The sequence below is a fragment of the Puma concolor genome, chromosome A3 (assembly GCF_028749965.1).
Source record: "Puma concolor isolate L17-30 chromosome A3, mPumCon1.1.hap2, whole genome shotgun sequence".
In the NCBI taxonomy this organism is placed as follows: Eukaryota; Metazoa; Chordata; class Mammalia; order Carnivora; family Felidae; genus Puma; species Puma concolor.
In genome coordinates this window covers 82,133,162-82,159,117 of record NC_141669.1, presented here as the reverse complement: position 1 = coordinate 82,159,117, position 25,956 = coordinate 82,133,162, and the positions used below count along the sequence as shown (strand labels likewise).

General features: G+C 42.9%; 1 protein-coding gene across 1 annotated transcript in view; it reads right to left on the bottom strand.

Annotated features, from left to right (window-relative positions):
- Positions 1-25,956, bottom strand: part of NPAS2 (neuronal PAS domain protein 2) — a 163,203-nt gene that overhangs the window by 62,231 nt on the left and 75,016 nt on the right. Inside the window, exons 2-3 of the mRNA XM_086701345.1 lie at positions 22,617-22,670; positions 2,140-2,288 (exon numbers count right to left, since the gene is read on the bottom strand). Of these exons, the coding sequence (XP_086557471.1) occupies positions 2,140-2,288; positions 22,617-22,670 (203 nt within the window). The remainder of the gene's footprint in view (positions 1-2,139; positions 2,289-22,616; positions 22,671-25,956) is intronic.

Here is a 25,956-nt window from a genome sequence, read left to right as displayed (position 1 = left end):
GAATAAGGTCCCAACAGCCAATCTCTAGTATTAGAAGTCAGAACAGAGATTACCTCTGGGGAAAGCAGAGGTAGATAGGAAGGAAGGGCCATCTTTTGGGGAAGCTTGTATTTACTGACCTGGGTTCCTAGTTGTGTTCACTAATAAGCAGTGTGATAAGTAATTCAATTGTACAGTTATGATTTGTATATTTTCTGTGTTAAAATTTTTTTTAAAAAGAAAGGAACGCTGGGATAACTGGATATCTACATGCAAAAGGATGAATTTCAACACCCTATCTTATTCCATATACAAAAAATAACTCAAAATGAATCAAATACTTAAATGCTCACCCTGTAGCTTGTATACTTGAGGCTTTATCTATGGTTTAAAACTATAAACTCTTAGGAGAAAACATTGGTGGTGTAAATGTTCATATCCTTAGACAATGATTTCTTAGGACACCTAAGGCACACAAAACCAACAACAACAAAAAGATAACTAGACTTCAAACTTAGAAACTTTTGTAAAAGGACATCTGTAAGAAAGTGAAAGGCAACCCATGGAATGGGAAAAATGTTTGCAAATTATATACATCTGATGAGGGTCTAGTATCCAAAATATATGAAGAACTCTTACAACCCAACAAAAAAAGATAAATACTCCAATTACAAAAGGTAAGTAGGGGCGCCTGGGTGGCTCAGTTGGTTAAGTGTCTGACTTTGGCTCAGGTCATGATCTCACAGTTCATGAGTTCGAGCCCCACGTTGGGCTCTGTGCTGACAGCTCAGAGCCTGGAGCTGCTTCAGATTCTGTGTCTCCCTCTTTCTCTGCCCCTCCCCTGCTCATGCTCTGCCCCTCACTCTCAAAAATAAATAATAAAACATTAAAAAAAAGATAAGTAATCAACAAAGGATTTGAATAGACATTTCTCTAAAGAAGGATCTATAAATGGCCAATAAGTTCATGAAAAGCTGAACATCATTAATCTTTAGGGAAATGCGAACCAAAACCATAATGAGATATTGCTTCATACTCACTAGGAAGGCTATAATAAACACACCACACCACACCCACACCCACACCCACAACCAGACAATATCGTGTTGGTGAGGATGTGGAGAAACTGACACCCTCACACACTGCTGCTGAGAGTATGAAATTATTGCAGAAAACAGTTTGGCAGTTCCCTGAGTTACCACTGGACCCAACAATTCTAATTCTGGATATATATCCAAGACAACTGAAAACATATATCCACACAAAAATTTGTACACGAAGGTCCACAGATAGCAGCATTGTTCGTAACAGCCAAAGAGTGGAAACAACACAAAACCCTCAACTGATAAATGGATAAGCAAAATGTGGTATATCCATACAATTGGTATTGTTTGGCCATAAAGTGGAGTGAAATTACTGACACTTGCTAAACTATGGATGCTAAGTCAAAGAAGCCAGAAACAAAAGACCACATATTGGAGGATTCCATCTGTACGAAATACCTAGAATATATAGAGACAAAGTAGGTTAGTGGTTGTCAGGACTTGGAGGGAGGGGAGATGGGGAGTGGCTGCTTTATGGGATGACAAAATTAGTGTTAATGGTTGCACAGCCCTTTGAATAGACTAAAGCCAGTGAATTATAAACTTTAAAATGGTGACTTTTATGGCACATGAATTATATTTTTTAAAAAAAGTATTTGACTGTAAGTAAATTACTATTTTTTTCATGGTGTAGCTCAGAAGGCCAAAGAGTTCAGGGCCATGGCAGAGGTTGTTGGAGAAACCAGTACATTCCCGTCCAGTGGAAAATGAATTCTTGGGCATTGCATCTCTTCAGGGCTGAATGAAAAATGCTTGCTGCAGCCATTTTTAAATCAAGACATTCCACTGTTAACACCACTCCACTTGGGCTGGGTGCTACCTGTGAGGCGGCTCTGGGTTCTCTCCTCTGGCTAGTAAAGCAATTTGGGAGGTAAGTGTCCTCTCCCAAACCTGCTGGAGGTGGGATATTAAAGAAGGTGGAGTGCCTTTGCAAGAAGAAGCCTGTGACTGATGAGATCGGGCTTTGCCGGAACCAAGCAGAAGACCAGCTTGATGAAGTCATCGTCAAATGAAAGGACAGGAATGGGATAAAAATGGAGAGAGGCGTAATCTTTACCATTGTGTTTCTGTAAAAATCCAATGACCTTTTCCAGCACGGTGGTTTTGTCCATTTTCCGCGTGTTGCCAGGGAGCATGGAGCTAAGCTCTTTGATGAGAACATTGAACTGGTCCCGACGCTTCTTCTCAGACTTGTTTCGAGAAGCTCTGTAAGCACAGAACACACAGGTTACTAGAACATTCCACATCATAAAGGCTTTATTATGAAATAGAAGTATTTTCTATCAGAGTGTGTTCTGTTGTGATCATCTGATCAGAAACCTTTCAGGGAAAGTAACATTTGCCACATTTTGGCGTTGACTAATGGGGACAGAAAAATGTTTTGCTAGACTCTTGGCCACAAAGACAGACAGTGTTAATAAGTAAGTTCTGACTCAGATGCGAAATCTTACACAGATTAGCTCTGTTGCCAGATGCTGCTCACTCTGACTTCATGGAGCTTTAACCTTCAGAGAGCAAATGACATGCTGTGTACATGGCTGCAGCCCAGAGGGTTTTGCTCTGATAGCCCTTCCTTAGGCTTTAAGTATAGCCCCTCCAACCCAGAGCACCCAGCCCTTGGCACTGAGTTCCAAGGGCAAACCAAATTCCCTGAGTGTCTGGCAGGGAGCCAGTGCCACACAGGGCATATGTCCTGGCCTCTGCCCCAGAACTCGTCATCCTGTTGGGGAGACGAAGCATAACCGTCTGCAAGCCATGCTCGACCCAGGGCCAACGTGTGACAGAGAACGCATATGGCTGTCAAGCTGCTAAGAGCAGATGAACCCTTTTAAAGATGACATAGAGGAGCCTTAAATGAATATCACTAAGTGGAAGAAGCCAATCTGAAAAGGCTACATACTGTATGATTCCAACTATATGACATTCTGGAAAAGGCAAAACTATGGAGACAGTAAAAAGATCAGTGGCTGCCAGGGGTTGAGGTGGGGATGGATGAATAGGTGGAGCACAGAGGACCTTAGGGCAGCAAAACTACTCTGTATGATATTATAATGGTGGATCCTCATCATTATACATTTGTCCAAACCCACAGAACGTACAACACCAAGAGCGCTAATGTAATCTGTGGACTCTGGGTGATAATGATGTGTCGACGTAAGGTTCATCCATTGGAACAAATGTAGCACTCTGGTGGGGGATGCTGATTACAGGGAAGCTGCCCATATGTAGGGACGGGGGATATATGGGAAACCTCTGTATCTTCTGCTCTATTTTTCTCCACTCTTTCTGTGAACAACTACTCCAAAAACAATAAAGTATATTTAAAAAATGACATGCTACACTGCACAATCTATACAGAGAACAAAGTAGAGTCCTTTGGCTTGAGAGGAGGGGACCTCTGAGGAGGCCTGGGAATCTCAGGAACTGGAAGAGGAAAACATGGCTCTAGGGGCCACTCTCCTAGATGGCTAAATAAGGAGCACGTGCCACAGGAAGCCTGCCCTTACCCTGAGGAGGTCTGGGAAGCAGCACTGCTCTAGAAGACTTGATCTTTAATGACATGCCACAGACCCAGGGGCTGGATCTCAGCCCCACGGGACTAGCTCCTCATCAACAGTCACCTTAGTCAAAGGTGAGCCAGAGCTGGGAGAGCTGACCAACCTTCTTCAACTCACCCAGGGTGGGCTTGTTCCACAAAGTCGGCTCCCTGAGAGAGCAGGAGCCACAGTGGCAGGGCCCGTTAAACATGGTCTACTTGCTCTACATACCCTGGGGTCTGGCATCAAGGTGCCCAGGACGGCTGATCACTTATCAGGAGGCTGTTGGCCAGCATGAAGTTAGGACTGGGTGCTGGTAGCTTGTGACAATTCAGCAAGTTCCCATCAGGGGAACTGGCCTCCCTTGGGGTAGGTATCCACATCTACAGGTATCAATGTCAATAATGATTCTGCCTTCCCAAACAGCCCTTGTAAACACAGGGACATGATGAAAATATCCTTTTCTTAGATGCCACGATGGCCATAACCACTCTGCTTGCCTCTGCCTGAGGACACATGACCTGCCTTCAACACACCTGTTTACAAACCATCCTTTGCTGATAATATCTTGGTTTGGGCTCCTTTCTGATAACACCTGAGGCAATTCTTTAAAGCTCACTTCTCAAGTGTGTGGTCACTACCCATATGTAAGGATCTCTTCCTTTTCCTGACTTTTCCTTCATTCCTATCCTTGGATAGGGGTTTCTACAAAGGCCTCATTCCTAACCAAGTAACTGCCCTCACATGTGTTCTCAGAGTTGCAGACTGAATGTAGGTGTCCAAGGAAGACCCTAAGGTGCCTTTTGCTAGTCTAGGGTAAAAAGCCTAATGTTCAAACACATGGGAGAGAAGAAAGGAACCTTTCAACTTTCTGAGTGACTGTCTATGCATTATAAATAATTTTTTGGCCTAGATTTTAAGAGTGACATGCAGCCTCCTTAGCCAAAAAAAGCTCTGTTCCTGTCCTAGTTTGCCCATTATAAATTATTTGTGAGCCGATAACACCCAGCTCATTATTACTCTGTTCTCTTCTTCAATGGGTGTAATGACAACCAACATGGCCTGGCAGAGAATACGATGAAGGCTTATATCATTAGTGACAGAAACACAAGCTTGTTTCCGTCAGCCTCCGCCTGGGACACACTATGGTGCCCACTGGAAATCGGTCAATGTCAGCTGGATCTGCAGCTCTGAGGCAAGAGAAAGAAAATGAGCCTCGAATGACCTTATTTCCAATAAGGAAGTCAGCTTGGCAGGCCCCGAGACACCACACATAAGGCACTGGCGCAACCAGCTGAAAGACACTTAATCAGCCTCTGGGTTTGTTTTTTCTTTTTTACATCATTATTTACATTCAACAAAATTCACCCATTTTAAGTGTCTGGTTTTTTTTTTTTTTTTTCAACGTTTTTTATTTTTTTTTATTTTTGGGACAGAGAGAGACAGAGCATGAATCGGGGAGGGGCAGAGAGAGAGGGAGACACAGAATCGGAAACAGGCTCCAGGCTCTGAGCCATCAGCCCAGAGCCTGACGCGGGGCTCGAACTCACGGACCGTGAGATCGTGACCTGGTTGAAGTCGGACGCTTAACCGACTGCGCCACCCAGGCGCCCCTTAAGTGTCTGGTTTGATGAAGTTTGGTAATTGTGTAACCACCACCGAAACCCAGAGACAGAATGGTTCCCTCATCCTGAAAGGTATTCTCCTCCAACTTGCTGATGTCCTCCTTGATGACAGCCACAGGAAGCCACTGCTGTTGTCAGTTTAGTTTTGCCATGTTTAGAATTTCATACAAATAGAATCAGACAGCATATAGTCTCTAACGTACATGGAGCATTAAGTTTTTGAGATCCATCCATGTTGTTGCATACATTAATATTTCATTCCTTTTGATGGCTGACTAGTATTCCATTGGTTGTTTCCAGTTCGGGGGTATTGAGAAGAATGCTGCTGTGAGCAGTCACATCCATGTCTTTGTGTAGACATAGGCACACATTTCTCTTGGGTAAATACATAGGTGTGAAATTGCTAATTCCTATTGTAAGTATATATATGTTTACCGGTTCACTGTTATAAGATACCGCCATATTGTTATGCCAAGTGGCTGTACTGTGCCTGCATTTCCACCAGCAATTTATGCTTCACATGCCTGTCAACATGTGGTATTGTCTGTCTCTTCTTCCTTTAGGCATTGTAATGTTTCCCCATTGTGGTTTCAGGTTGCATTTTTCTGATGACTAATGATGTTGGACACCCTTTCACATGCTTACTGTTGTTTCATATATTTTCTTTTGTAAAATGTCTGTTCAAATCTTCTGCCCATTTTTCAGTTGGGGTGTTTCTCTTCATATTGGATTTAAGAGAGAGGAGAGGGAGAGAAAGAGAGACAGAGAGAGGGGGAGAGAGAAAGGCTGGAAGGGAAGGGGTGTGTGTGTGTGTGTGTGTGTGTGTGTGTGTGTGTGTGTTAAATATACATTGATACAAACCTGACCCTTTGGTTTGAATGAAGGGCTCAAAAAGCCCCCAAGTTATATTTCCTAGTGTCCCTCAAGGGATATTGGTTACACAGATAACCTTTGCTGGGTACTTACTATGTAACAGGCACTATTTTAAGTGCTTCACATATATTAATCCTCATGATGACCCTTTAAGATAGATACTATTATCCCCATTTCACAGATGAAGCAGCTGAGGCACTGAGAGGTTGTGTGACTCACTGAAGTCACATGAGTAGGCAGTGGTGGAGCAGGCTGGCTTGGATGCCCATGCCGTGAAGCGCTGCACTCTCCTGTTCCCTTCCACAACTCCCTCCAGAACCACCGTGAAGGTATGTGTTATGGAGCTTTGTACCAGTGCTCTGGAAGCACAGGACTAAGAGTGATGAATTCTGGCTTCTTGAGGTTATAGCACAGAAACAAAACACATTCTGCAGAAAAATGGCATTTCATGCTAATAGGATAATGGTATTTGTGTTCAGGGAAGAATGCTGCAGAAAAACAACTAAAAACAGCCAACTAAAAGAAGCTTAGAGTCTAGAGGAAGAGATGGATTTCACACATCAGGTACAACATGATAAGGGCTAGATGACAAGTTTAGACAAATTGCCAAGGGAGTTCACAAAGGAAGGAGATCAGCCATGTGAGGTGGTGAGGGGAGCCCTCAGGGAGGGGGCTGCATGCAAGGTGGCCTTGAGGGGTGGGCAGGCAGGTGGTGGGAGGACAGCACAGGAAGAGCTGACTGGTCAGGTTTAACAGGACAGTTGGGGATATGTGAGAAAGTAAAGTGAGAGAGAGGACAAGAAGAGTGAGGTCAACCATAGTCTCAAATGCCAGTACAGGCAATCTGGTCTTGGCTTTTGGATGAATCCAGGACAGGGTGCTGATGGACAGTCTGGGGGAGGGAAATGGTTAAGAAACCGAGGAAAGGGGGAAAGGGACCCCAGCTCAGGGGGAAGTGAGCAGAGACAGGAAGGAGAGGTGAGGCTGGTCAGCCACAGTACTGTGCCTTACATGGCTAGGGACTCTGCTCCCTGAATTGAGCACTAACCAGACCCACGATGTGGAGCATGGGGGAGAATGTGGGGGTCAGAGGCAAAGGAATTTCACCCGAATTTCATTTGTCTATGAGAAAGTAACACTGATGATGCATATCTTTAAGATTATTACTCTTAAAATGAACATACGGTAAACAACATTTTCTTTTGGGCACAGTTCTATAAATTTTTGCATGTGTATAAATTCATGTAACCATCATCATGACCCAGAGACAGAAGAGTGCCCTCTAAAGCTCCTTCATTCTCTCCATGCCTGTTAACCAATGGCAAGCCTTGTTCTGTGTTCCATCACTATGCTCCCTTGTGGAAAATGTCATAGAGATACAATCATACAGCATGTAACCCCTGAGCCTGGCTTCTTCTACCCACAGAATGCCTTTGAGATTCATTCAAGTCATGGTGCCTATCAGTACCTTGCCCCTTCTTAGTGCTGAGCAGTTTTTTTTTTATTGTATGGATGTCCCACAGCTGGTTTATCCATTTACCTGCAAAGGAAATTCAGGTTGTTTCCCACTTTTGGTGATTATGAAGAGAGCTGTTGTATGCATTTGTGTACAGGTTTTTGTGTGAACACAAGGTTTTAGCCCTCTGAAGTAAGTAACCTGGAACATATGGAAATTGTATGTGCAACTTCATAAACTGCCAAACTGTTTTCCAGAGTGGCCCTACCATCCTACCTTCTCACCAGTCCTATAGGAGTGAACCAGATGTTCTATGTCCTTAAGGGGAGTTAGTATTGTCAGTACTTTAAAATTTACCTAATCTAAGACATGTGCAGTATTATCTCACTGGGGCTTAAATTTGCATTTATCTAATGGCTAATGATGTTCTACATCTTTTCATGTACATTTTTTTTGCCATCTTATATCTTCTTTGGTGAAGCATTTGTTCATGTCTTTTGCCAATTTTTAAAATTTTTTAATGTTTATTTATTTTTGAGAGAGAGAGAGAGAGAGAGAGAGGGCAGGGGAGGGGCAGAGAGTGAGGGAGACAGAAGATCCAAAGAGGGCTCTGCACTGACAGCAGAGAGCCTGATGTGGGGCTTGAACTCATGAACCATGAGATCATGACCTGAGTTGAAGTCAGAAGCTTAACCGACTGACCACCCAGACATTCTGCTCATTTTTAAACTGGGCCTTTTATATCCTTACTGTTGAGTGTTAAGCATCCTTTATATATTCCGACACAAGTCCTTTGTCCGACATATGATTTGTCCGTATTTTCTCACTGCTCACCTTTTTATTTTCTTAATGGTGTCTTTCACAAAGTTTCTCATTTTGATGAAGTCCAAGTTAGCAATTCTTTTCCTTTTGTGGACTGTGCTTTTGTTGTCAGGTCTGGGAACCCTCTGCCCAACCTCAGACCAGAAATTTACTCCTGTGTTTTTTTTTTTTCCAGGAGTTTTACACATTCCACATTTCACAATCCATTTTGAGTTAGTTATTTTTATAACCTATAAGGTTTAGGTTGAAGTTTATTTGTTGTATATGGATGTCCAATAGTTCCAGCACCATTGAAGACAAGACATTCCTACATGGGATTATTGTTGCACCTTTGTAAAAAAAATCAGTTGGTCATATTTATGTAGGTCAATTTCTGGGTTCTCTATACTCTCTATTCTGTCTCACTGACTATGGATCTATTCCTCCACCAATGCCATGCTGTCTCAATTACTGTAGTTTTATAATAAGCCTTAAAATTGGATCATGTGATTCCTCCTTTATTCTTCTTTTTCAAAATTATTTTGACTATTCTAGTTTCTCTGTCTTTCCATTGTAATTTATAATCAACGTGTCTATATCTACAGAGTTCTACCAGGATTTTGATTGAAATTGCTTTCAATTTTTTTAATGTTTACTTATTTTTGAGAGAGACAGACAGAGCACGAATGTGGGAGGGGCAGAGAGGGAGGGAGACACAGAATCTGAAGCAGGCTCCAGGCTCTGAGCTGTCAGCACAGAGCCCGACGCGGGGCTCGAACTCACAAACTGCGAGATCATGACCTGAGCCGAAGTCAGACGCCCAACTGACTGAGCCACACAGGCACCCCTTGATTGAAATTGCCTTAAATCTATGGACCAATTTGTGGAAATTTTGCATTTTTACTCTTTTGAGTCTTCTAGTCATAAACAGAATATATTTTTCTATTTATTTAGGTTTTCCCTGATTTCTATCATGAGCATTTTGCAATTTTCACACATATATCCCATATATAAATTTATACCTAACTATTTCATTCTTTTGGATTGATTACAAGTGGCATGGTATTTTTGATATTAGTTTCTAATAGTTCAGTGCTAGCTGACAGAAAGATGATTTGTGTGCTGACCTTGTGTATCCTGTCACCTTACTAAATTTGTTTATTAATTATAGGAGTTTTATATTTCTTTGTTTTGATAAATCTCTTGGGATGTTCTATATATACAAACATGGTATCTGTGAATAGGTTAGTATTATTTCCTTTTCTCCAATCAACATGACTTTGCTTTCTTTTTCTGTCCTACTGCTCTATGATATTGAATAGGAGTGATGACAGCAGATACCTTTGTCTTATTCCCCACCTTAGGGGGAATATGTTCAGTTTTTTGCCAATAAGTATATTAGCTAATGGTTTTATGCAAATGCCCTTTATCCAGTTTAGGGAAATTCTCTCCTATTCCTAGTTCGCTGAGTTTATATCATAAATAAAAGTTGAATTCTGTCAAACCCCTGTCAAAACCCTGTATTCATGTAATATGATCATGTGGTTTTGGTTTTTCTTCTTTAGCTTGCTAACTTGGTAGACTATAATGACTGGTTTTTGAATACTGAACAGCCTTGCAATCCTTGGATAAAATTCCACTTGATCATGATGTAGTTTATATATATGTGTACATGATGTATATATCACACATACACATATACAACTTGCTAAAGTTTTATTGAGGATTTTTACATCTGTGTTTATGAAGGATATTGGTCTGTAGTTTTCTTTTCTTGTACTGTTTTTTTTCTGGGTAACGCTTGTCTCATAAATAAGTTGGGAAGTATTTCCTTCTCTTAACTTTTTGGAAGGGACTGTGTAGAATTGGTGATATTTTTTCTTTTAATGTTTGGCAGAAGTTATCAGTGGAAGCATCTGGGTCTGAAATTCCTTTTTTCAGAAGACTTTTAACTACACATTCAATTTCTTTATTAATTATAGGACACTTCAAGATTTCTATTTCATCTTGTAGGAGTTTTGATAGCTTCTGGTTTTTGAGTAATTGGTACCTCTCTTCTAATTTGTCAAATTTACATGGATACAGTTGTTTATAGTATTCTCTTATGGTCTTTTAATGACTTTTTAAATGTCTGAAGGGTGTGTAATAATATCTCCTTTTTTAGTCCTGCTATTGGTAATTTGTGGCTTTTTTTTTTTTTTTTTGGTCATATTTGCAAAAGGCTTACCAATTTAATTGATTTTTTTAAAATTACTTTTTGGGTTTTCTCTATTTCTGCTTTCAATCTTATTGATTTCTGCTCTCACATCTATAATTTCCATTCTTCTTTTTGCTTTGAATTTATTTTGCTCTACTGTTTATAGTTTCATAAGGTGGAAGCTTAGTTATTGATTTGAGACTTTTCTCTTTCCTATTATCATTTAATGCTATAGATTTCCCTCTAAGCACTGCTTTCACTGAAACCCACAAGTTTTGGTATGTTGTATTTTTAATTTTTGTTCAGTTCTAAAATTCTTTGAGACTTCCCTTTAACCTTTGAATTACTTAGGAGACAAACTGTTTAACTTCCAAGTTTTAGAGATATTGTTCCCGCCACCTTTCGGTTTGCAATTTACTTTTGGTTCATTTAGACTTGTTTACATTTATTTTATAAAGCAGAATTTGTTAGGGAATGTTCAATGGGTACTTGAAAACAGTGTGTATTCTGCTATTGGTAGGTGGAGTATTCTATAAATGTCAATGGTGTTTTGGTGTTTTTAAATTCTTCTATACCCTTGCTGACTTTCTCTCTACTAGTTCTACTCCTGAGATAAGCATATTAAAGACTCAGTAAACTTCTTTAGGTTGTGCTTCATGTATTTTGAAGCTCAGTTGTTAGGTGTATACACATTTAGAATTGCTATGTGTTCTTGGTAAATTGACTAGTATTATGTACTGTCACTATTCCTGGAAATTTTCTTTGCTTTGCAATCTACTTTATTTTATATTAATATAGTCACTCTGGCTTTCTTGTTATTAATGTTTTGTGGTATATCATTTTCCACAGTTTTACTTTGAACCTACTTATATCATCATATTTGAAGTGAATACCTTGTGGACAGCATATAGTTAAGTCATTAAAAAAATTCATTCTGACAATCTCTCTTAGTTGGCATGTTTAGACCATTTACATTTAATATAATTATAAATTTGGATTTAGGTATATCATTTTGCCATCTGTTTTCTGTTGTTGTTTTTTTTTCATTTTTTGTTGTTGTTGTTCCTATTTCTTCTATCCTGTTTTCTTTTGGGTTGTTTAAACATTTTTAATATTTCATTTTAATTTATTATATTTTTATTTACTATAGTTCCTTGTATAGTGCTCAGTAATTACTCTTTGGATTATAATATAAAAATTATCTTTTCAGAACCTACTTATAATATTTTACCATTTAAAGTGGAATGTAGAAACTTTTTTCCATATAGTTCTCTATATCCTCCCTTCCTTTATGATGTAGTCATCTTGTGCCCTACATCTACATACAGTGAATCAGATCAGATTATGTTATTTTTCCCCAAATGTCAGACTATTTATTCTATGTAGCCAGATATTTACCGTTTCTCTTCTTCCTTTATATCTCATATTCCAAGTTTCTGTCTGGTATCATTTCCTTTCTGTTATAACAACTTCCTTTAGCAATTCTTTCAGAGAAGGTCTGTTGATAAGAAACTTTCTTAGTTTTTTTTGTCTTGTTTTGTTTTGCTGTTTTTAACTTGAGAATGTCTTCACTTACCTTCATCTCTGAAGGATATTTTTATTGGACATAGAATTCTGGGCTAATGGTTCTTCTCTTTCAACTTTTAATTTTTTTTTTTTCAACGTTTTTATTTATTTTTGGGACAGAGAGAGACAGAGCATGAACGGGGGAGGGGCAGAGAGAGAGGGAGACACAGAATCGGAAACAGGCTCCAGGCTCCGAGCCATCAGCCCAGAGCCTGACGCAGGGCTCGAACTCACGGACCGCGAGATCGTGACCTGGCTGAAGTCGGACGCTTAACCGACTGCGCCACCCAGGCGCCCCATCTTTCAACTTTTAAAAAACATTGTGTCACTACTAGATAGATGGCTTCCATAGTTTCTGATAAGAAATTCATGGTGCTATCTAGATTTATCCCATGTGGCTGGTCTTGGATGTCGGGTGGTGGTCTATCCCGCGGTTCAGTCTGAAAGTCTACGGTATACTACTTAAGGTCAGACCCGTGCATATTCAGATTGGTGGGGAGCTCAGGATCTCATAACCTTCTTTATATGTTCACTTTCCTGAGCTCCTTCCTCTCATATCTCTGCCCAGTACTTTTTGGTTCCCAAGGCTCCCTTTTAGTTCCTCTGGCCAAAAAGCTGGTTCTTTGCTTTATTCTGCTTTGCCTCACACTTCCCACATGTGCACCTTCATTTGGGGCCATGCAGTAGGAAAATAGAAAAGAAGAAAAAAACAACAGGGTTTCATCCCACCCTCTTAGAATATAGTTCCTCTGCTCAGAGAGATAGATTCCTTTCCCTCGACATTTTAAATTTCCTATGGGCCCATGTTGTTGTTGCTGCTGCTACTGTTGCTGCTGCTATCACAGGATTGCTAACAGGGTACAAGGATATGGAGAAAAAAACAAAAGAGGGCAGATTTCCCCTCACTCAATCTGAGCTTAGAGACCCTGGATCCTGTCCTGCATGTAGAGGGCTTCTCTGTGTCCTCTCTTTGTCAGCACAGATGCCCACTTCTGGGTTTTGGCTGCATTGAGTCTAGGCTAGGGGGTACTAGAGGGAAGAAAATGCCAGTTCAGTAGTACTTCAAATTTTGATACTTTTCCAATCTGCCTCCTACTACATACTTTCAGGGTCCTCAATTAGCTGTTACATACATTTTGCCAAAGTTTTAGAACTGTATTCAGTGTGGTGGACAGGATGGAGTAGGCTGACTCCATCTTACCCAGTTCAGAATGTCCATATATCTTTTCATACTCTTTAGTGAGTATGTAAAAGATCCATAGAAATCAAAAGGTGGGAACATAGAATCTGAAGTCCTGATGGCAGGATCTGTAAAGAATATTCTTTTGCAGGAAAGTATATAGGGGAGAGCTGGACAATAGTAATAATAGACTCTTAAGGGAACATATTTCTGGGTGGCTTTTGGAAAACAAGGAGGATTACAGATTAATTGGGTAGGTCCTTCCCTTGGCATGAGTGTATCACTTTGATGTGATCTAGAATTTTAAAAATATCAAAAGGAAACTATACTGCATATCAACATGGAGTTTATTAAGCTAATAAAACTACTCTCCCTACTGACTGAGGATAAATTTGGGCACCCATACTGGTCTAGCTAGGGCACATGGGGTGAGAGGCAGAGGTGTAGGCTCCCAGACCTCTGGAATTCCACAGGAGGGTTGTACTTGCATTTCAGGATCTAAGTGAGATTTAACACAGCCACTGGCATTCTTATAAGATGACAGTGCTTATGGTATTGCAGGGGGACTCAAGGAAGGAGAGGCATTATACAAAGGGAGGTGGGATAGGACCATGGTTCCAAGGTCAAGTGTTGTGGAGGGGGGTTGAGCATATATGCACATGTACACACACAAACACACCCCTCTTGTATTTCTCCAATAAGTGGTACCTTGAATGCCCTTTTATTGGGGGATTTCATGAAATAGATGAATATTATATAAACCATACTCAATGCTTCTCTCCTTTTCTTCTTGGTGAGGAGATGATCACAGGGTGTGCACACTGGGTGAGCAAGACTGGGCTTTACACTCAACTACTCAAGAGGCATAGCTATAGCTGAGATGGGGATCAGGTCCTTCTGAGAAACCTGTGGCATAGACCAAGAAGAAAGATGCTCATCTCCCATCCTTCTAGGAGAGGCTCCCATGGCAGGAATGGGGAGTTTGAGCATGTAGGTGAATGTGTCCTCAGTCCTCTCTAAATTCACAAGGGCACATGACAGTGATGCAGGTGCATTTTATATGTCACCAAAAATCCTGTGTTTCCCTAAGGGGAAGAAATTAAAAATCACTGTATCAGAACTCCTGATTGGTGAGCTAGATCAGGAACAAAGATCAAATCAGTGGAAAAGGGGGAAAAAAGTACTATAATGAGGGGACTCTTCCTTTTAATCTACTTCATGTGCAGACAGGTCTGGCTGGTGGCATCTGCTGCTTACACCTCTCCAGCATCCAGTGAGAAACTATCCTTAACACCTGACATACTTCCATACTAGGATCCCTTCCTGATGTTTAATCCCAAGGTATCCATCTTTTAAATTAGCCCCAATAAGTCTAGTTTTATTAACTGAGTAGATAGAACATGCTGATGAGGGAAAATCGAAGATGCTCTTTGAATCACATGCAGTTGGCCACATGAAATAAAAACTGAAAAAATCAAACGCTACCCAATACAGTTGGACAGCAGTGGCCAGAACTGGTGACGGAAGCACCAGTGGGCTTCCCCTGCTGGAACTCCATGAAGTTCCATGAAGTATGCAGTAAGTCTGGAAGTATGTAGTTCCATGAAGAACGGCTTTTTCCCATAGGGGGTCTCCATGGTGAGGAGCTAAAGACATTTTATGAAGCATATTGTTTTCACACTTACAGCTACCCCTGGAAGTTGAAGAGTGGTTGGGGCAGCAGAGAACCGGGATGATACAGCTTAGCCGGAGGAACCTTAGACCAGTTACCAGAAGTTATGAGTCCTCATCCTGGTTCTGCTACCTATGCCATGAGAGAGAGTGGGCAAGGGATTTCCACCTCCATGGACCTTGGCTTCCTCTTACAGAATAGTGAGGACACTGATAAGGTGATTTCAAGCTGGAGAATTAAAAATTGTCTGAAACTCACTCCCCCCATTAAAAGGTGAGTTCTAATTCCCCTCCCGCTGAGTGTGGGCTGGCTGGCCTCAGTGACTTGTGTCTAAGGGAACAGAATGTAGCACAAGGGAACTGCCTGACTTCCAAGGTCAGGGAGTAAGAGGACACACAGCTCCCCACTGACTCTCTTGTCCATGACGCTCACCCTGGAACCCAGTCACGTGTTGTGAGGAAGCCGCTACATCTCCGTACGGAAAGCCACAGTCCCAGCTGACAGCCTACATCAACCACTAGCCATGGGAATGAGTGTGTCTTCAGGTGGTGCCAGCCCATCATCTCAGCTCTAGCTGAGACCACATGGGACAGAGACAAGCATTCCCTTCTAGGCCATACCCATATTGAAGATCCACAGGCAAATAAATGCTGTCGCTTTAATCCTGTACATTTTGGAGCGGTACATTTACACGGTAACAGATACTCAGGAGAGTTAATGCCTAAAGAAAGACTCAGTGATGCCCAAGGTTCCTTCCAGACCAGGAATTCTGGCATATCTACACTGAGCTAACTAGTTCCACATTATAGTATGAGACAGGAACTGACAAGCGTGCAGATGAGCCCTCTCAGACTTGAGTATTATACACAGAGCAAAATGAACCTGTTTGAGAAGGCTATCCTTATTGGAATTAGGTCTTATGCTTCTTTTGAAGTCTCTACAAGTCTTTGGAGTACCTGAAACGAGGGAGTGGTTGAGGAATGAACTCACAGTTTCTTGTAGAATTGAAATAAATCAAGTAGGTGCTCACTGTCAACATCCGGAGAGGCAAATGGAACAATGCAATGCTCACAGGCATGACATAAATTTAAGTATGCTCCACATTAAGACAGTCCTATCCATGAAAGGTCAAGTTTCATGAAGAATAAATTAGAGTCTCATCAGCCACATTAACAAAAACCTTGTAAGAGTATTCCCGTTAAAATTTGATGGACATGTAGGAAAACGAGACAGGAAATATGTCAAAATGTTAACGGTGTCTATCTCTAGGTAGTATGATTATAAATGAGATTTATTTACTTCTTTAAACATTTTACTATTTTTCAAATGTTGTTTTGGTGTATTTTCATATGTAAGAAAATGTGCTAAAATGATGGGAATAAAGTTGATTTAAGACAGTGTTGGGTAAAAGGGCTTCCATGGAAAATCATGAAGAATTATTTTGAGAAAAAGGACTATGGTCAGAGAAGTTTATTTTGTTGTTACCAATTTTTGTTTTTTTCCTCCAGATAATTTTTTAAATTCACAGTTACATAAAATGGAACAGATTTTGGTTTATTTTCTAATTGCAGTCTTAGCACTTTCAATGTGCTAAGGAGCCCTGAAACTCTCCAAAAGGGAGAAAAAGTAAACAGCATGGCCCAAACTTGTTTTGGGGGGGCATTTCCTGAGGTTACTGTTGTTCAGAATACATTCCAGGGAACTCTGACATAAAGCAAGGTCCATTTAAAGCCAGTGCAGTCCCTTCCTGTGCCCAGGCCTGGGTCCTCGGGACAGGTGCACACCTCCTCATGACCATAAGTCAGACAGCCTCCCTGCACGCCCAGACAGTGGGGGCTGGGGACACCACTGAGCTCAGGAGCCTTTAGCAGCTTGGTTCCAGGAAAGAATGTCATCTGGGTGTGTGGAGAGAAAAGTCACCCCATGTGGAGCTAGATGGGTCAGGATGATGCCTCCCTCACCTCATGGAGAATTCTGGAGACTCAATTTGTTTTCTACCGCAGACATTTGGTGAAGTGTTTGTGGGATGACTGTGCTCAGCTTGTGCTATTCTTTCTTCCTGAGATGTAATCGGAACATCTTTACTTTTACCTAGAGGTATCAGGAAATGTTGGGGCCCAAATGAGAAGCTGGCCTAATTTTCCAGTGATTCTTACTTAACAGTCACACAGGGAGAGTTTCACGGGAGCACAATCTTTAGCAACTTGTCACTGAAATTCTCAAAGGAATATTTAGCTTTTTCTGCAGAAAAGAAACATTTTCAAAATGGCGGACTTCTGCCCATCCCTTTTTCAATTTAAAATTTATTGAAATTATTGAAAGAGTTTTTAGTGAATTCTTCTCTACCTCAGATGCTCCCAGAGAATTTCTGGGTGTCCCTGAGCTAAGACTTTCCCAAGTTTTTAAGCCTAACGGGCATACAATTCTCTTTCTGACAATGCTTCTTAGCTGACCAAAGTACCCCACTAGGGTAGAAGCCAAGAGCCCCAAATAGAGGGAGGCCCCTTTTCCATTCTGCTGTTTACTGGGCCACAGTAAGAATTAGCATTCTGCCTGCGAGTACAGTTCTACTTTTTCCCTTTGTTTGGAATACAGAATCACTCATCTGGAAATTACAGGGTAATATAAATGAATCGTGTGTCCTGATACGTCTATATTCTTGCAATGCCTGCTGCTGCCTTAATCACCAAATAAAACAAACAGAAAGGAAGTCTCAAAAATGTTTTTACTATCATTTTTTTCCCTGTGTCGGGGCTTATGATGATATGCGTAACTCCCAGTCAAGAGCCTATGAAAGAAAATCACAGCAAAATTAGCAAGATAGGCTCCAGCTGGAAACATCAACATATACTGCACAGGGTCAGGATTTTCATTCTGCACTGAGCCTGTACACAGGGGCATCAGTGAGTGCGCCCGGAGCTGGAGTCCTCCAAGTGGGCTACAACCTTCATGGATCAGACTAGCCTTTCCTTTCAGACCTACAGAATTTACATCTAGAGAAATGAAACAATAAAATGAGGCCAGTCTTTCCTCTTAACCATATTACTCTCCACGAAAGAGCACTTGGCTGAGAAACAGAGCTTATGAATTGTGACCATCATCCTGGCTTAGCTCAACACAGACCCTGCAAGATATGATTTCTCCTTTATGCTTGTTTTCAAGAATGCCTCCCTAACTTGCCCCAAAATCCTTTGAGGGCAGGGTGATGCTGTGTATCCTCCTCTTTATCTTCCTGCTGCTTAGTACATTTCTTAGTTAACCAACACTGATGGAAGGGTGTCCGAATGGTCTCAGTCATTGGTCCATGTCGACAAACTACCCTGGGGGGAGCCAGGAGGAATGCTAAGGCTAAAGCTTTTCTTTTTGCAACACTTGCTTCTGCAAAAGTGCATGGATGAGTGTCTCGGTTGCAGCGATGTTATCTCCCTCTTGCCTGGCCATTTTATCAGTGTTAAGACTGTAAGGATGAGGGTCAAAGAATAATAAAATTGTTTAGCTTGTGTTTGCAAACCAGCATCCTTTACTGAGAACCCCAAGCTATTTTGCCTGACCTTCTTCATTCTTATTAACAAAAGGCAGCGATAGCTCTCAACTCACCACCCATCTTCCCTCCTGCTACGAAAATGCACACAATTAGGGAAACAAAACTTCCCAGCTGGTAGGAGTTAATGTAACTTTAACGAATAGCTGATGAATTACTCATTCAATATTGGACAGAAGGAAGAGGCCACCATGAAAGAATTTCCTCTCTCAAGAAATGGAGTAAGTTGTACTTTACAATACTGCAAAGTTATAGAAACTGGCTTTCTTTGGAAAGTGAGGATTCATACAACACTTTCTGTCCCTACCCCCTGGGCACATGGTCGACCAAAGGGAGCAGCTTCCACTTACTGTCAGGAGAGGTCGTTAGGAGCCCAGAACTCGAAATCATACCTTGGTTTGAATCCCTGCCTGCCACTTACTGGCTGTGTGATTCCAGGCCCTGGCTTTCTCAACTGTAAAATGAGGCTGGTAAAAGCCTATGTGGAGGGGGGGGTGTTGTGAGGATGAGAGAGCTTACGCATGTCAGCTGCTGCAGGCACACACTGAGTGCTCCATACATCTTAGCATTTCTTATTAGCACTGTGTTCCCTGCAGTGTGTGAGGAGGCACTTACACGCAGCTGCATTTAGTTCCTCAGTAACAGAAGTTGAGTAACTCATCCAAGGACAGAAAGTAAAAGCGTCAGAAGTCAAAGCCAGGCCTGTCTCATTCCTAACTAAGCTGTGCACTTCCTGCCCCACTGCGCCACTTCCTGGATGACTCCCCCCTCCGCCACACACACAGACACACGTCCCGCAAAACTATTAGAAAGGCATGTGCATCACTGGACCACAAAATGGTAAACTGTGCACCTCATTATCTAGGGATTCCAAATGTCTCTCAATCAGACTGTTTCCTTTTTGAGTTCATGGACCCTGTTTTTGGATTGTCCCTAAGGAAAAATAGCAAATAGTTCTGACACACAATAGGCACTCAGTACTCGCTGGTTTTACACGGAAATTCGCAGAAGAAAAGTGGAACTGTATCCCGGTTCAGAATACTTGATCAAACAATCCGAACAAACCATGAATTGCCCAAAGCTTTGGAAACCTTGCCCAACATAGCGTGTCTTTTCTGGAGACAATGAGGGTTTTGATCTGAAGCTAAGCATTTCTAATCTTGTCAAAAAAAACTGTGTGAGTGAAAACTACTCCTCTCAGGCCTCCAGGTGGGATTAGGGGAAGGGCCTCCCGATGCTGCTGCTACAAAACCTGCACAACCAGAGGCTTTGAGACGGATATAATCTTAGGATTATGGTTATTTCCTCATGGGTTCTCCCAAGTGTTATGAGGGATCCTGCATTATTACTGCTATTCTGGCAAACAGATCTGGGTATTGCCAAGCGTTCTAGACCTGTTTCCCCATCCGAGGTCGAGAGGGGGTGAGGGCCAGCCAGCAACCTCACTACCCCAGACGTGTGCCTGGAGACTCCCAAAGGGGCAGTGTGAGAGCATGCGTGCCCACTTCCTCAAAGCCCCGGGGGGTGGGGGGTGGGGTGGTGGGAGTGAATGGAAAGAAACTGCATACGACCTGATTTATTTCTAAGGACTTTTAGCCAAGATTTTCTTGGAATGTCTCCATCGGTGACCCCTGAGAATGGTAGCATTTCATCTCCTCTGCATTTTGAGGTAAGCAGTGCAGTAGAGGGAGGGCTGAGGTGGGGGGGCCTGGGAGGTGACATTAACATGAGGATGGCAGAAGCAAACTCCCACGGACTCCGAAGTTACACCACGACACAGCTCTCAGTGTGGGCCTGCCAGACAGACTGGGTTAGTCCCTACATGAAGGGATTTTCTTGTAGTCAGGGGAATAGGACCAGAATCTGAGGTTAGGAAGCCTGTTTAACTTTAACGTCTGCCATTTGTGAGAGCTTTATGATGTTTGCCACGTTACTGAGCCTTCGTTTCCTCCTCTGTAGAATGGGGATAACAATGAAACACACCTCAGAGAACACTGAGATGACATGAGCTAACGCATAGAAAAGTACTTAGTGTAGAGGATTAGGACACACAAGAAGCACTCGGTGACTGCTGGCCACCCCTACCCATCTTTTCATGCTGCTAACCAAGGAGAATACCTTGTAAATGTATGAGAGTGTCCTGTATTTTCACACGTGTGTAACGATTAACACACATACACACACACGAAAGAGCTTCTTTGGGTATTTTGTGGCTGCCTCCCCAAATAACCCTGTCGCTGCAGGACAGAAATGATTGCCTAGTGTTGCAGGTGAGGAAGTAGAAGCGGGGAGAGGTGAGGGTTTGTTGGAATTCATCATCTGGGACAGCGCTGCTGTCTGCCTCTGCACACAATCCACAGCTACCTCAGAGGAAACCAAGAGGTCAAACACACAGAGGAAAGAACCGGAAGCCAGTCTGTCTGTGAGAGAGGGCAGGAAGATTCTATTCTTGTCTGGTCTGGGTTAGTCTATTCATCCACTTGTTACTTGGGACCACAGGGATTTTGTGACCCTTGAAGGCTGTGGCCTAAGGTTTGAGAAGCACGGCTGTGGGGAGTCCTGTTTCCCAATGCCAAGGGAAGGGCATGTTCCTTCAGAATAAACTGAGGTATTATTTGAATTGTTGTCTATTCAAATTTTTATCAGAGAAAATTTTGAAACATGGAAAAGTATAGAGATAAGAGTATGATGAATCCCCCGTGCTGACCATCCAGTTTCGACAATCCTCACTCCATGCCAACCCCGTTTGGCCTACAACTCTGGCCATTTCCCCTGCTCCCTGATTTTTCTTTAAGGAAATATTTGGGGGAATTGACAACCAATACAGACTCCCTCTGTGTTCTGCAGATTCAGGTCTAGCAGGTCTGGAGTGGCTGGGGATTTGTTGTCTTCATGCCCACCACCCTTTCCGCCCCCAACTGGTGACACGGGAAAGACAGATGCCCCTCTCCCTGGAGATGCCGAACTGGGGGATCTCTGAAGACTGCAACATTTGCAAGTGGAGGATTCTGTAAGTGACAACCAGGCAGTGGGTTCTGTGAGGGGAAGTGGGCAATCCCTTCAGCCATGCAACTGTTCAAGAGCCTGTCACAGGGGACTGAAGGACCCGTCCCCTCTTCCTCCCCCCGCTCCCAGGTACACACACAACTGTGGGAACAGAAGGAGATGAGACTGGAGGGAGAAGGCTTGTCCTCGGGCCTGAGTGAAGACTTTCCCAGGAGAACACACTCCATTGCTGGGCCTGTCACTTGCAGCTTGATCATCTGTAGTCACCTACCAACCACCTCCATTCACCTGTGTCCTCCTCGTATCATCTTTATTTCCCTGAAGCCTGACATAGTAACTGCCCACGGGGGCAAACTGTGCGATGTTGGTAACATTTGACAGGTCTTTACCTTCAAAATATCAGCTTTATGACTCCATTTTACCCACAGTAGGTAGTCAATCAATGCCCAGTGAAGGAATAAGCAAGAATAGGGTTTTAAGAGCTCTGACATGCCAGCAAATGAACTAGGATTTCTGGCCAATACCACAGCGGTGCAAGGTGGCTACGATATCTCCAGGTGCAGGTGAGAAAACTGAGATAGGGTATATGGAAGCACGTAGCACATGAGGATGATTACTACGTGGTCAACATCTGGGAATGATTATTACTATTATTGTCCAAAGCCAGGCAACTCCCCACAGCGGAGCAGGGATTTGAACTCAGGTCTGCCTGGCTCTCCGGTCATGCTGCCTTGCTAAGCAGTGTCTGTGCTGGAAAAGCAAGAGCCAGCAGCCTCTCAAAGGAGACCCAAGTCACCAGGGTTAAGACATGAACATGTGGAAAATATAAACCACCTGGCAAGTCCCAGACAATGAGGAATTTCAGGATAAGGAACAAAATTGGGGGAGCTGGTCTACATTTTTTTAGTAGAGCACTACAATATTTCAAGGAGAGTAGGTACCAAGAACATGTCCCTAGTGGCCTGTCCCGCTGCATAGGACATGCACAGGATAGCTCATCTATGCTGGAAGAGGACAAGCATGTTTGAGCCTCGTAGATGGCACAGAACAGACCAAGGCAGGGAAGATGCTCCTTCTTACCTCTTTGCCCTGTCTTTCTCATCTTCATCCATTAGATTTTCTACGCAGTTTTTCCTGCAAAAAAAGAACAGATGATTACTGTCTGCTTCTAGTCCTTTCTTCTAGGTCTTTCCTGGGGTCGTTGTTTTGCTCTGATCTAACCCACAAGTCTTAGCCCAGAGGTTCACAAACTTTTTGGTTCCAGCAAAACCCTTTACACTCTCAAAAATGACTGAGGATCCAAAGAGCTCTTGTATATGTATGTGGGTTCAAATTGAAAAATCTTAAATCCCCAAGCACTCATTCTAGATGTCAGAGCCATGCAGTCATAGCTTTCAAGGAGCTTCTAGAAAGGTTCACTGTATATTCATGAGCGTCAAAAAGGCAAATAATGTGTTTGTATTAGGAAAGCTGTTTTGACCTCCCGGACCCACCAGGGGTCCCCCAGACTGCACTTTGACAACTGTTGTCTACACCCGGCTCAAGGAAGTATCTGTTTATCTCAAACCTTAAACCTGCAAGGTGCCCATGACATTGTAAAGAACAGCATTTATCTATCTGGTCATTCAAATACACAGAGCCCTCTTACATGCAGCTGGGAAGAAATTGGGGCCCCAAAGGACTATAATCTGTAGTCCTTCCAGGCATTTACACTTCCCTAGACAGTCAAGGCACACAGATGTGAAAAATTAAGTAACAATCCAGGAATGTTCTTGTAGCCCAAAGTCATCAGAGACTAGCTCACCGCCCAGAACCTGTACTCTCCTAGGCAGCCGGCTGGATTTCTTGCTGCCCCACAGATCTGGGTCCCTCTGTCACATGCAGGCATGCTCGGACTCTTTATTTCATTCATATGTTTCCCAGGGTCCTGTTTGGGGAACCCCCTCCAGCCAGCCCTCAGAGCAGAAACACTCTCAGGGTGTCCACGAGGCCACAGCCTGCAGGGAGAACTGTAGGAGAATTATGCGGTAGCATAGAGGGCAGAGTGGCTGAGATACGGGTGTGGACCCCAGGGAAGCTGAATCGCCACTGCCCACACGCTTCTGTTGTAAGAGGGTCTGAAGTCAGAACTCCAAAACCAACACTTTGCAAATGCACTAACACTCTCGAAACTTAAAGTTTTAGATAACCTTTTCCTGGGGCAAATGAATATTTCTAAGATAATTTGGTTTTGTGATCTGGGTCTGACAAGTGCATAGGGATGGGTGTGAGCTGGAAGAGGAGGAGGAATTCTAGCTACAGCCCTTGTTTACACACATGCCCCATTCAGTAAACGGAAAGGCATATTTTGGTGATAGACTTGCAAGACATGCCATTCGGCAGTTAAGGCTTGTATCGTAATTAAAATGGGGTTAACACATCTGCAAACAGGCATGTGCTTAATGTCTCCCAGATGGAATCTGTTCAAAGTTTTAAGATGTGAAAAATGCGGCATCAACTCATTTAGTGATGCACTACCCCAGGTCCCTGCTCTGAAGAAAGTGCTGGCTGCCCATGCGTCCAGGTCACGAGCAAGGACCCAGCCAAGCCAAGCCCTTCACCCAGTGCCCCTGGACAGAGCATGTTCTCAGGAGGGATGTGGGCTTCACACTGCTTTCCTGAGGTTCCGGAATCCTGTTTGGATTACTGGGATTGCTTAGTCATAAATGAAACATTTAGGAGTGACTAATAGCTATTCTTTATTGACCACATCTTCTCTGTTTTATATTTGTTTGTCCTTAAACATTTCCTGAATCCATGAAGCTGTGATGACCTATACCTCCTTCCTCTTCTTCCCCATCCCTCCTGTTGCCTTGACTGATTCCTGTCATCTGTCCCTTGTCTGTGCTACTCTGCTCAACTGTACCTGGTGAGACAGGGCCCCTAAGCCAAATTCCTCAGTAGCACCTGCCACAGGAGCCCCACACTGAAGTCCTCACTGTCTTGTCACTGAGCCCATTGTGTCCCATGCCCTCCCCAGGTTTTTTTTTTTTTAATTAAATACACATGACATAAAATTGATCACTCTTACGTGTATAGTTCAGTGGGATTAAGTGCATTCATACTGCTGTCCAGCCATCACCACCATCTCCAGAAAGTCTTTGCATCTTATAAAATTGCAACTCTGTGTCCATTAAACACTAACTCCCCATTCCCTCTCTCCCCAGACCCTGGCAACCACCATTCCTCCATTCCTTTCTTTTTTTTAAATCAATTTTTTTAATGTTTATTTATTTTTGAGAGAGAGAGCACGTGCGTGCAAGTGGGAGAGGGGCAGAGAGAGAGGGAGACACAGAATCTGAAGCAGGCTCCAGCCTTGAGCTGTCAGCACAGAGCCTGACACGGGGCTTGAACTCACAGACCATGAGATTATGATCTGAGCTGAAGTAGGTTGCTTAACCGACTGAGCCACCCAGGTGCTCCCATTCCTTCCTTTTTAGGGCTGAATAATATTCTATTGTGTGCTTATACCACCTTTTGTTCATCCAGTCATCCATCCATGGACACTGGGTGGCTTCCACCTGTTGACTGTTATGAGTAGTGCTGCTATGAACAGGGCTATGTTCCTCCTGCCTCATGTTTTTGAGCCATTCTTTTACTTCATGATGTGCAGAAGCTAGACAGGGTCCAAAGGCACACAAGAAAAGGGGGAGGGTCAAAGGCAAGTAAAGGAAGAGTAGAGAAGTTTAAGAGGTGATGACTACTCTTCCCAGTTGCATAAAGAGTTTCCAATGAAAAGGATTTTGAGCAGTTTGTTTTGTTTTTTTACGCCCACACAGAGCCAGGGAAGAGAAAATGAGCTTAAGTGAAGGCAGAGGAGAGTCTGTCTGGAGCTGAGAAAATAACTATTGTTGTGATTAACCCCAAGAGTGAACAAGGGAGGGAAGCTATAGAATCTTTACTCTTGATAAATATATATTCTAAGTATGTTAGATGTTTATGAGATTTATTAGCCAGAATCCCAACAGGAAACAGGACTTCATTACCAAGCTGTGGGTGGGGTCTAGGGGAACCAAGAGGGATGGTATGGTTACCTAGGGTTGGTATCAGATGAGCTGTTACCAGCTCTGAGGGTGAAGGGACCAGAGGCAAATAGTTTGCCAAACCTGGAAGGAGGGTGTCATATAGGGGAGGCAGCATTTGGTGGAAGGATACAGCCATCATGAAGAAACCTTTTGAGAGGGGAGTCAAGGGAATAAATACCTCCCTTCACTCTCCACCCATCCCATCGCCTGTTTGTGTCTCTTATTAGCTATACCACCCAGAAGGCTGAGGCAGGGAGGCCATGATATCATCCACGTGGGGAAGCCCCCAGTGCAGAGTGAAGGGTGGAGAGGTGTGAAGGGGAACAGGAAGGACACCCAGCATGCCACTAATGTTC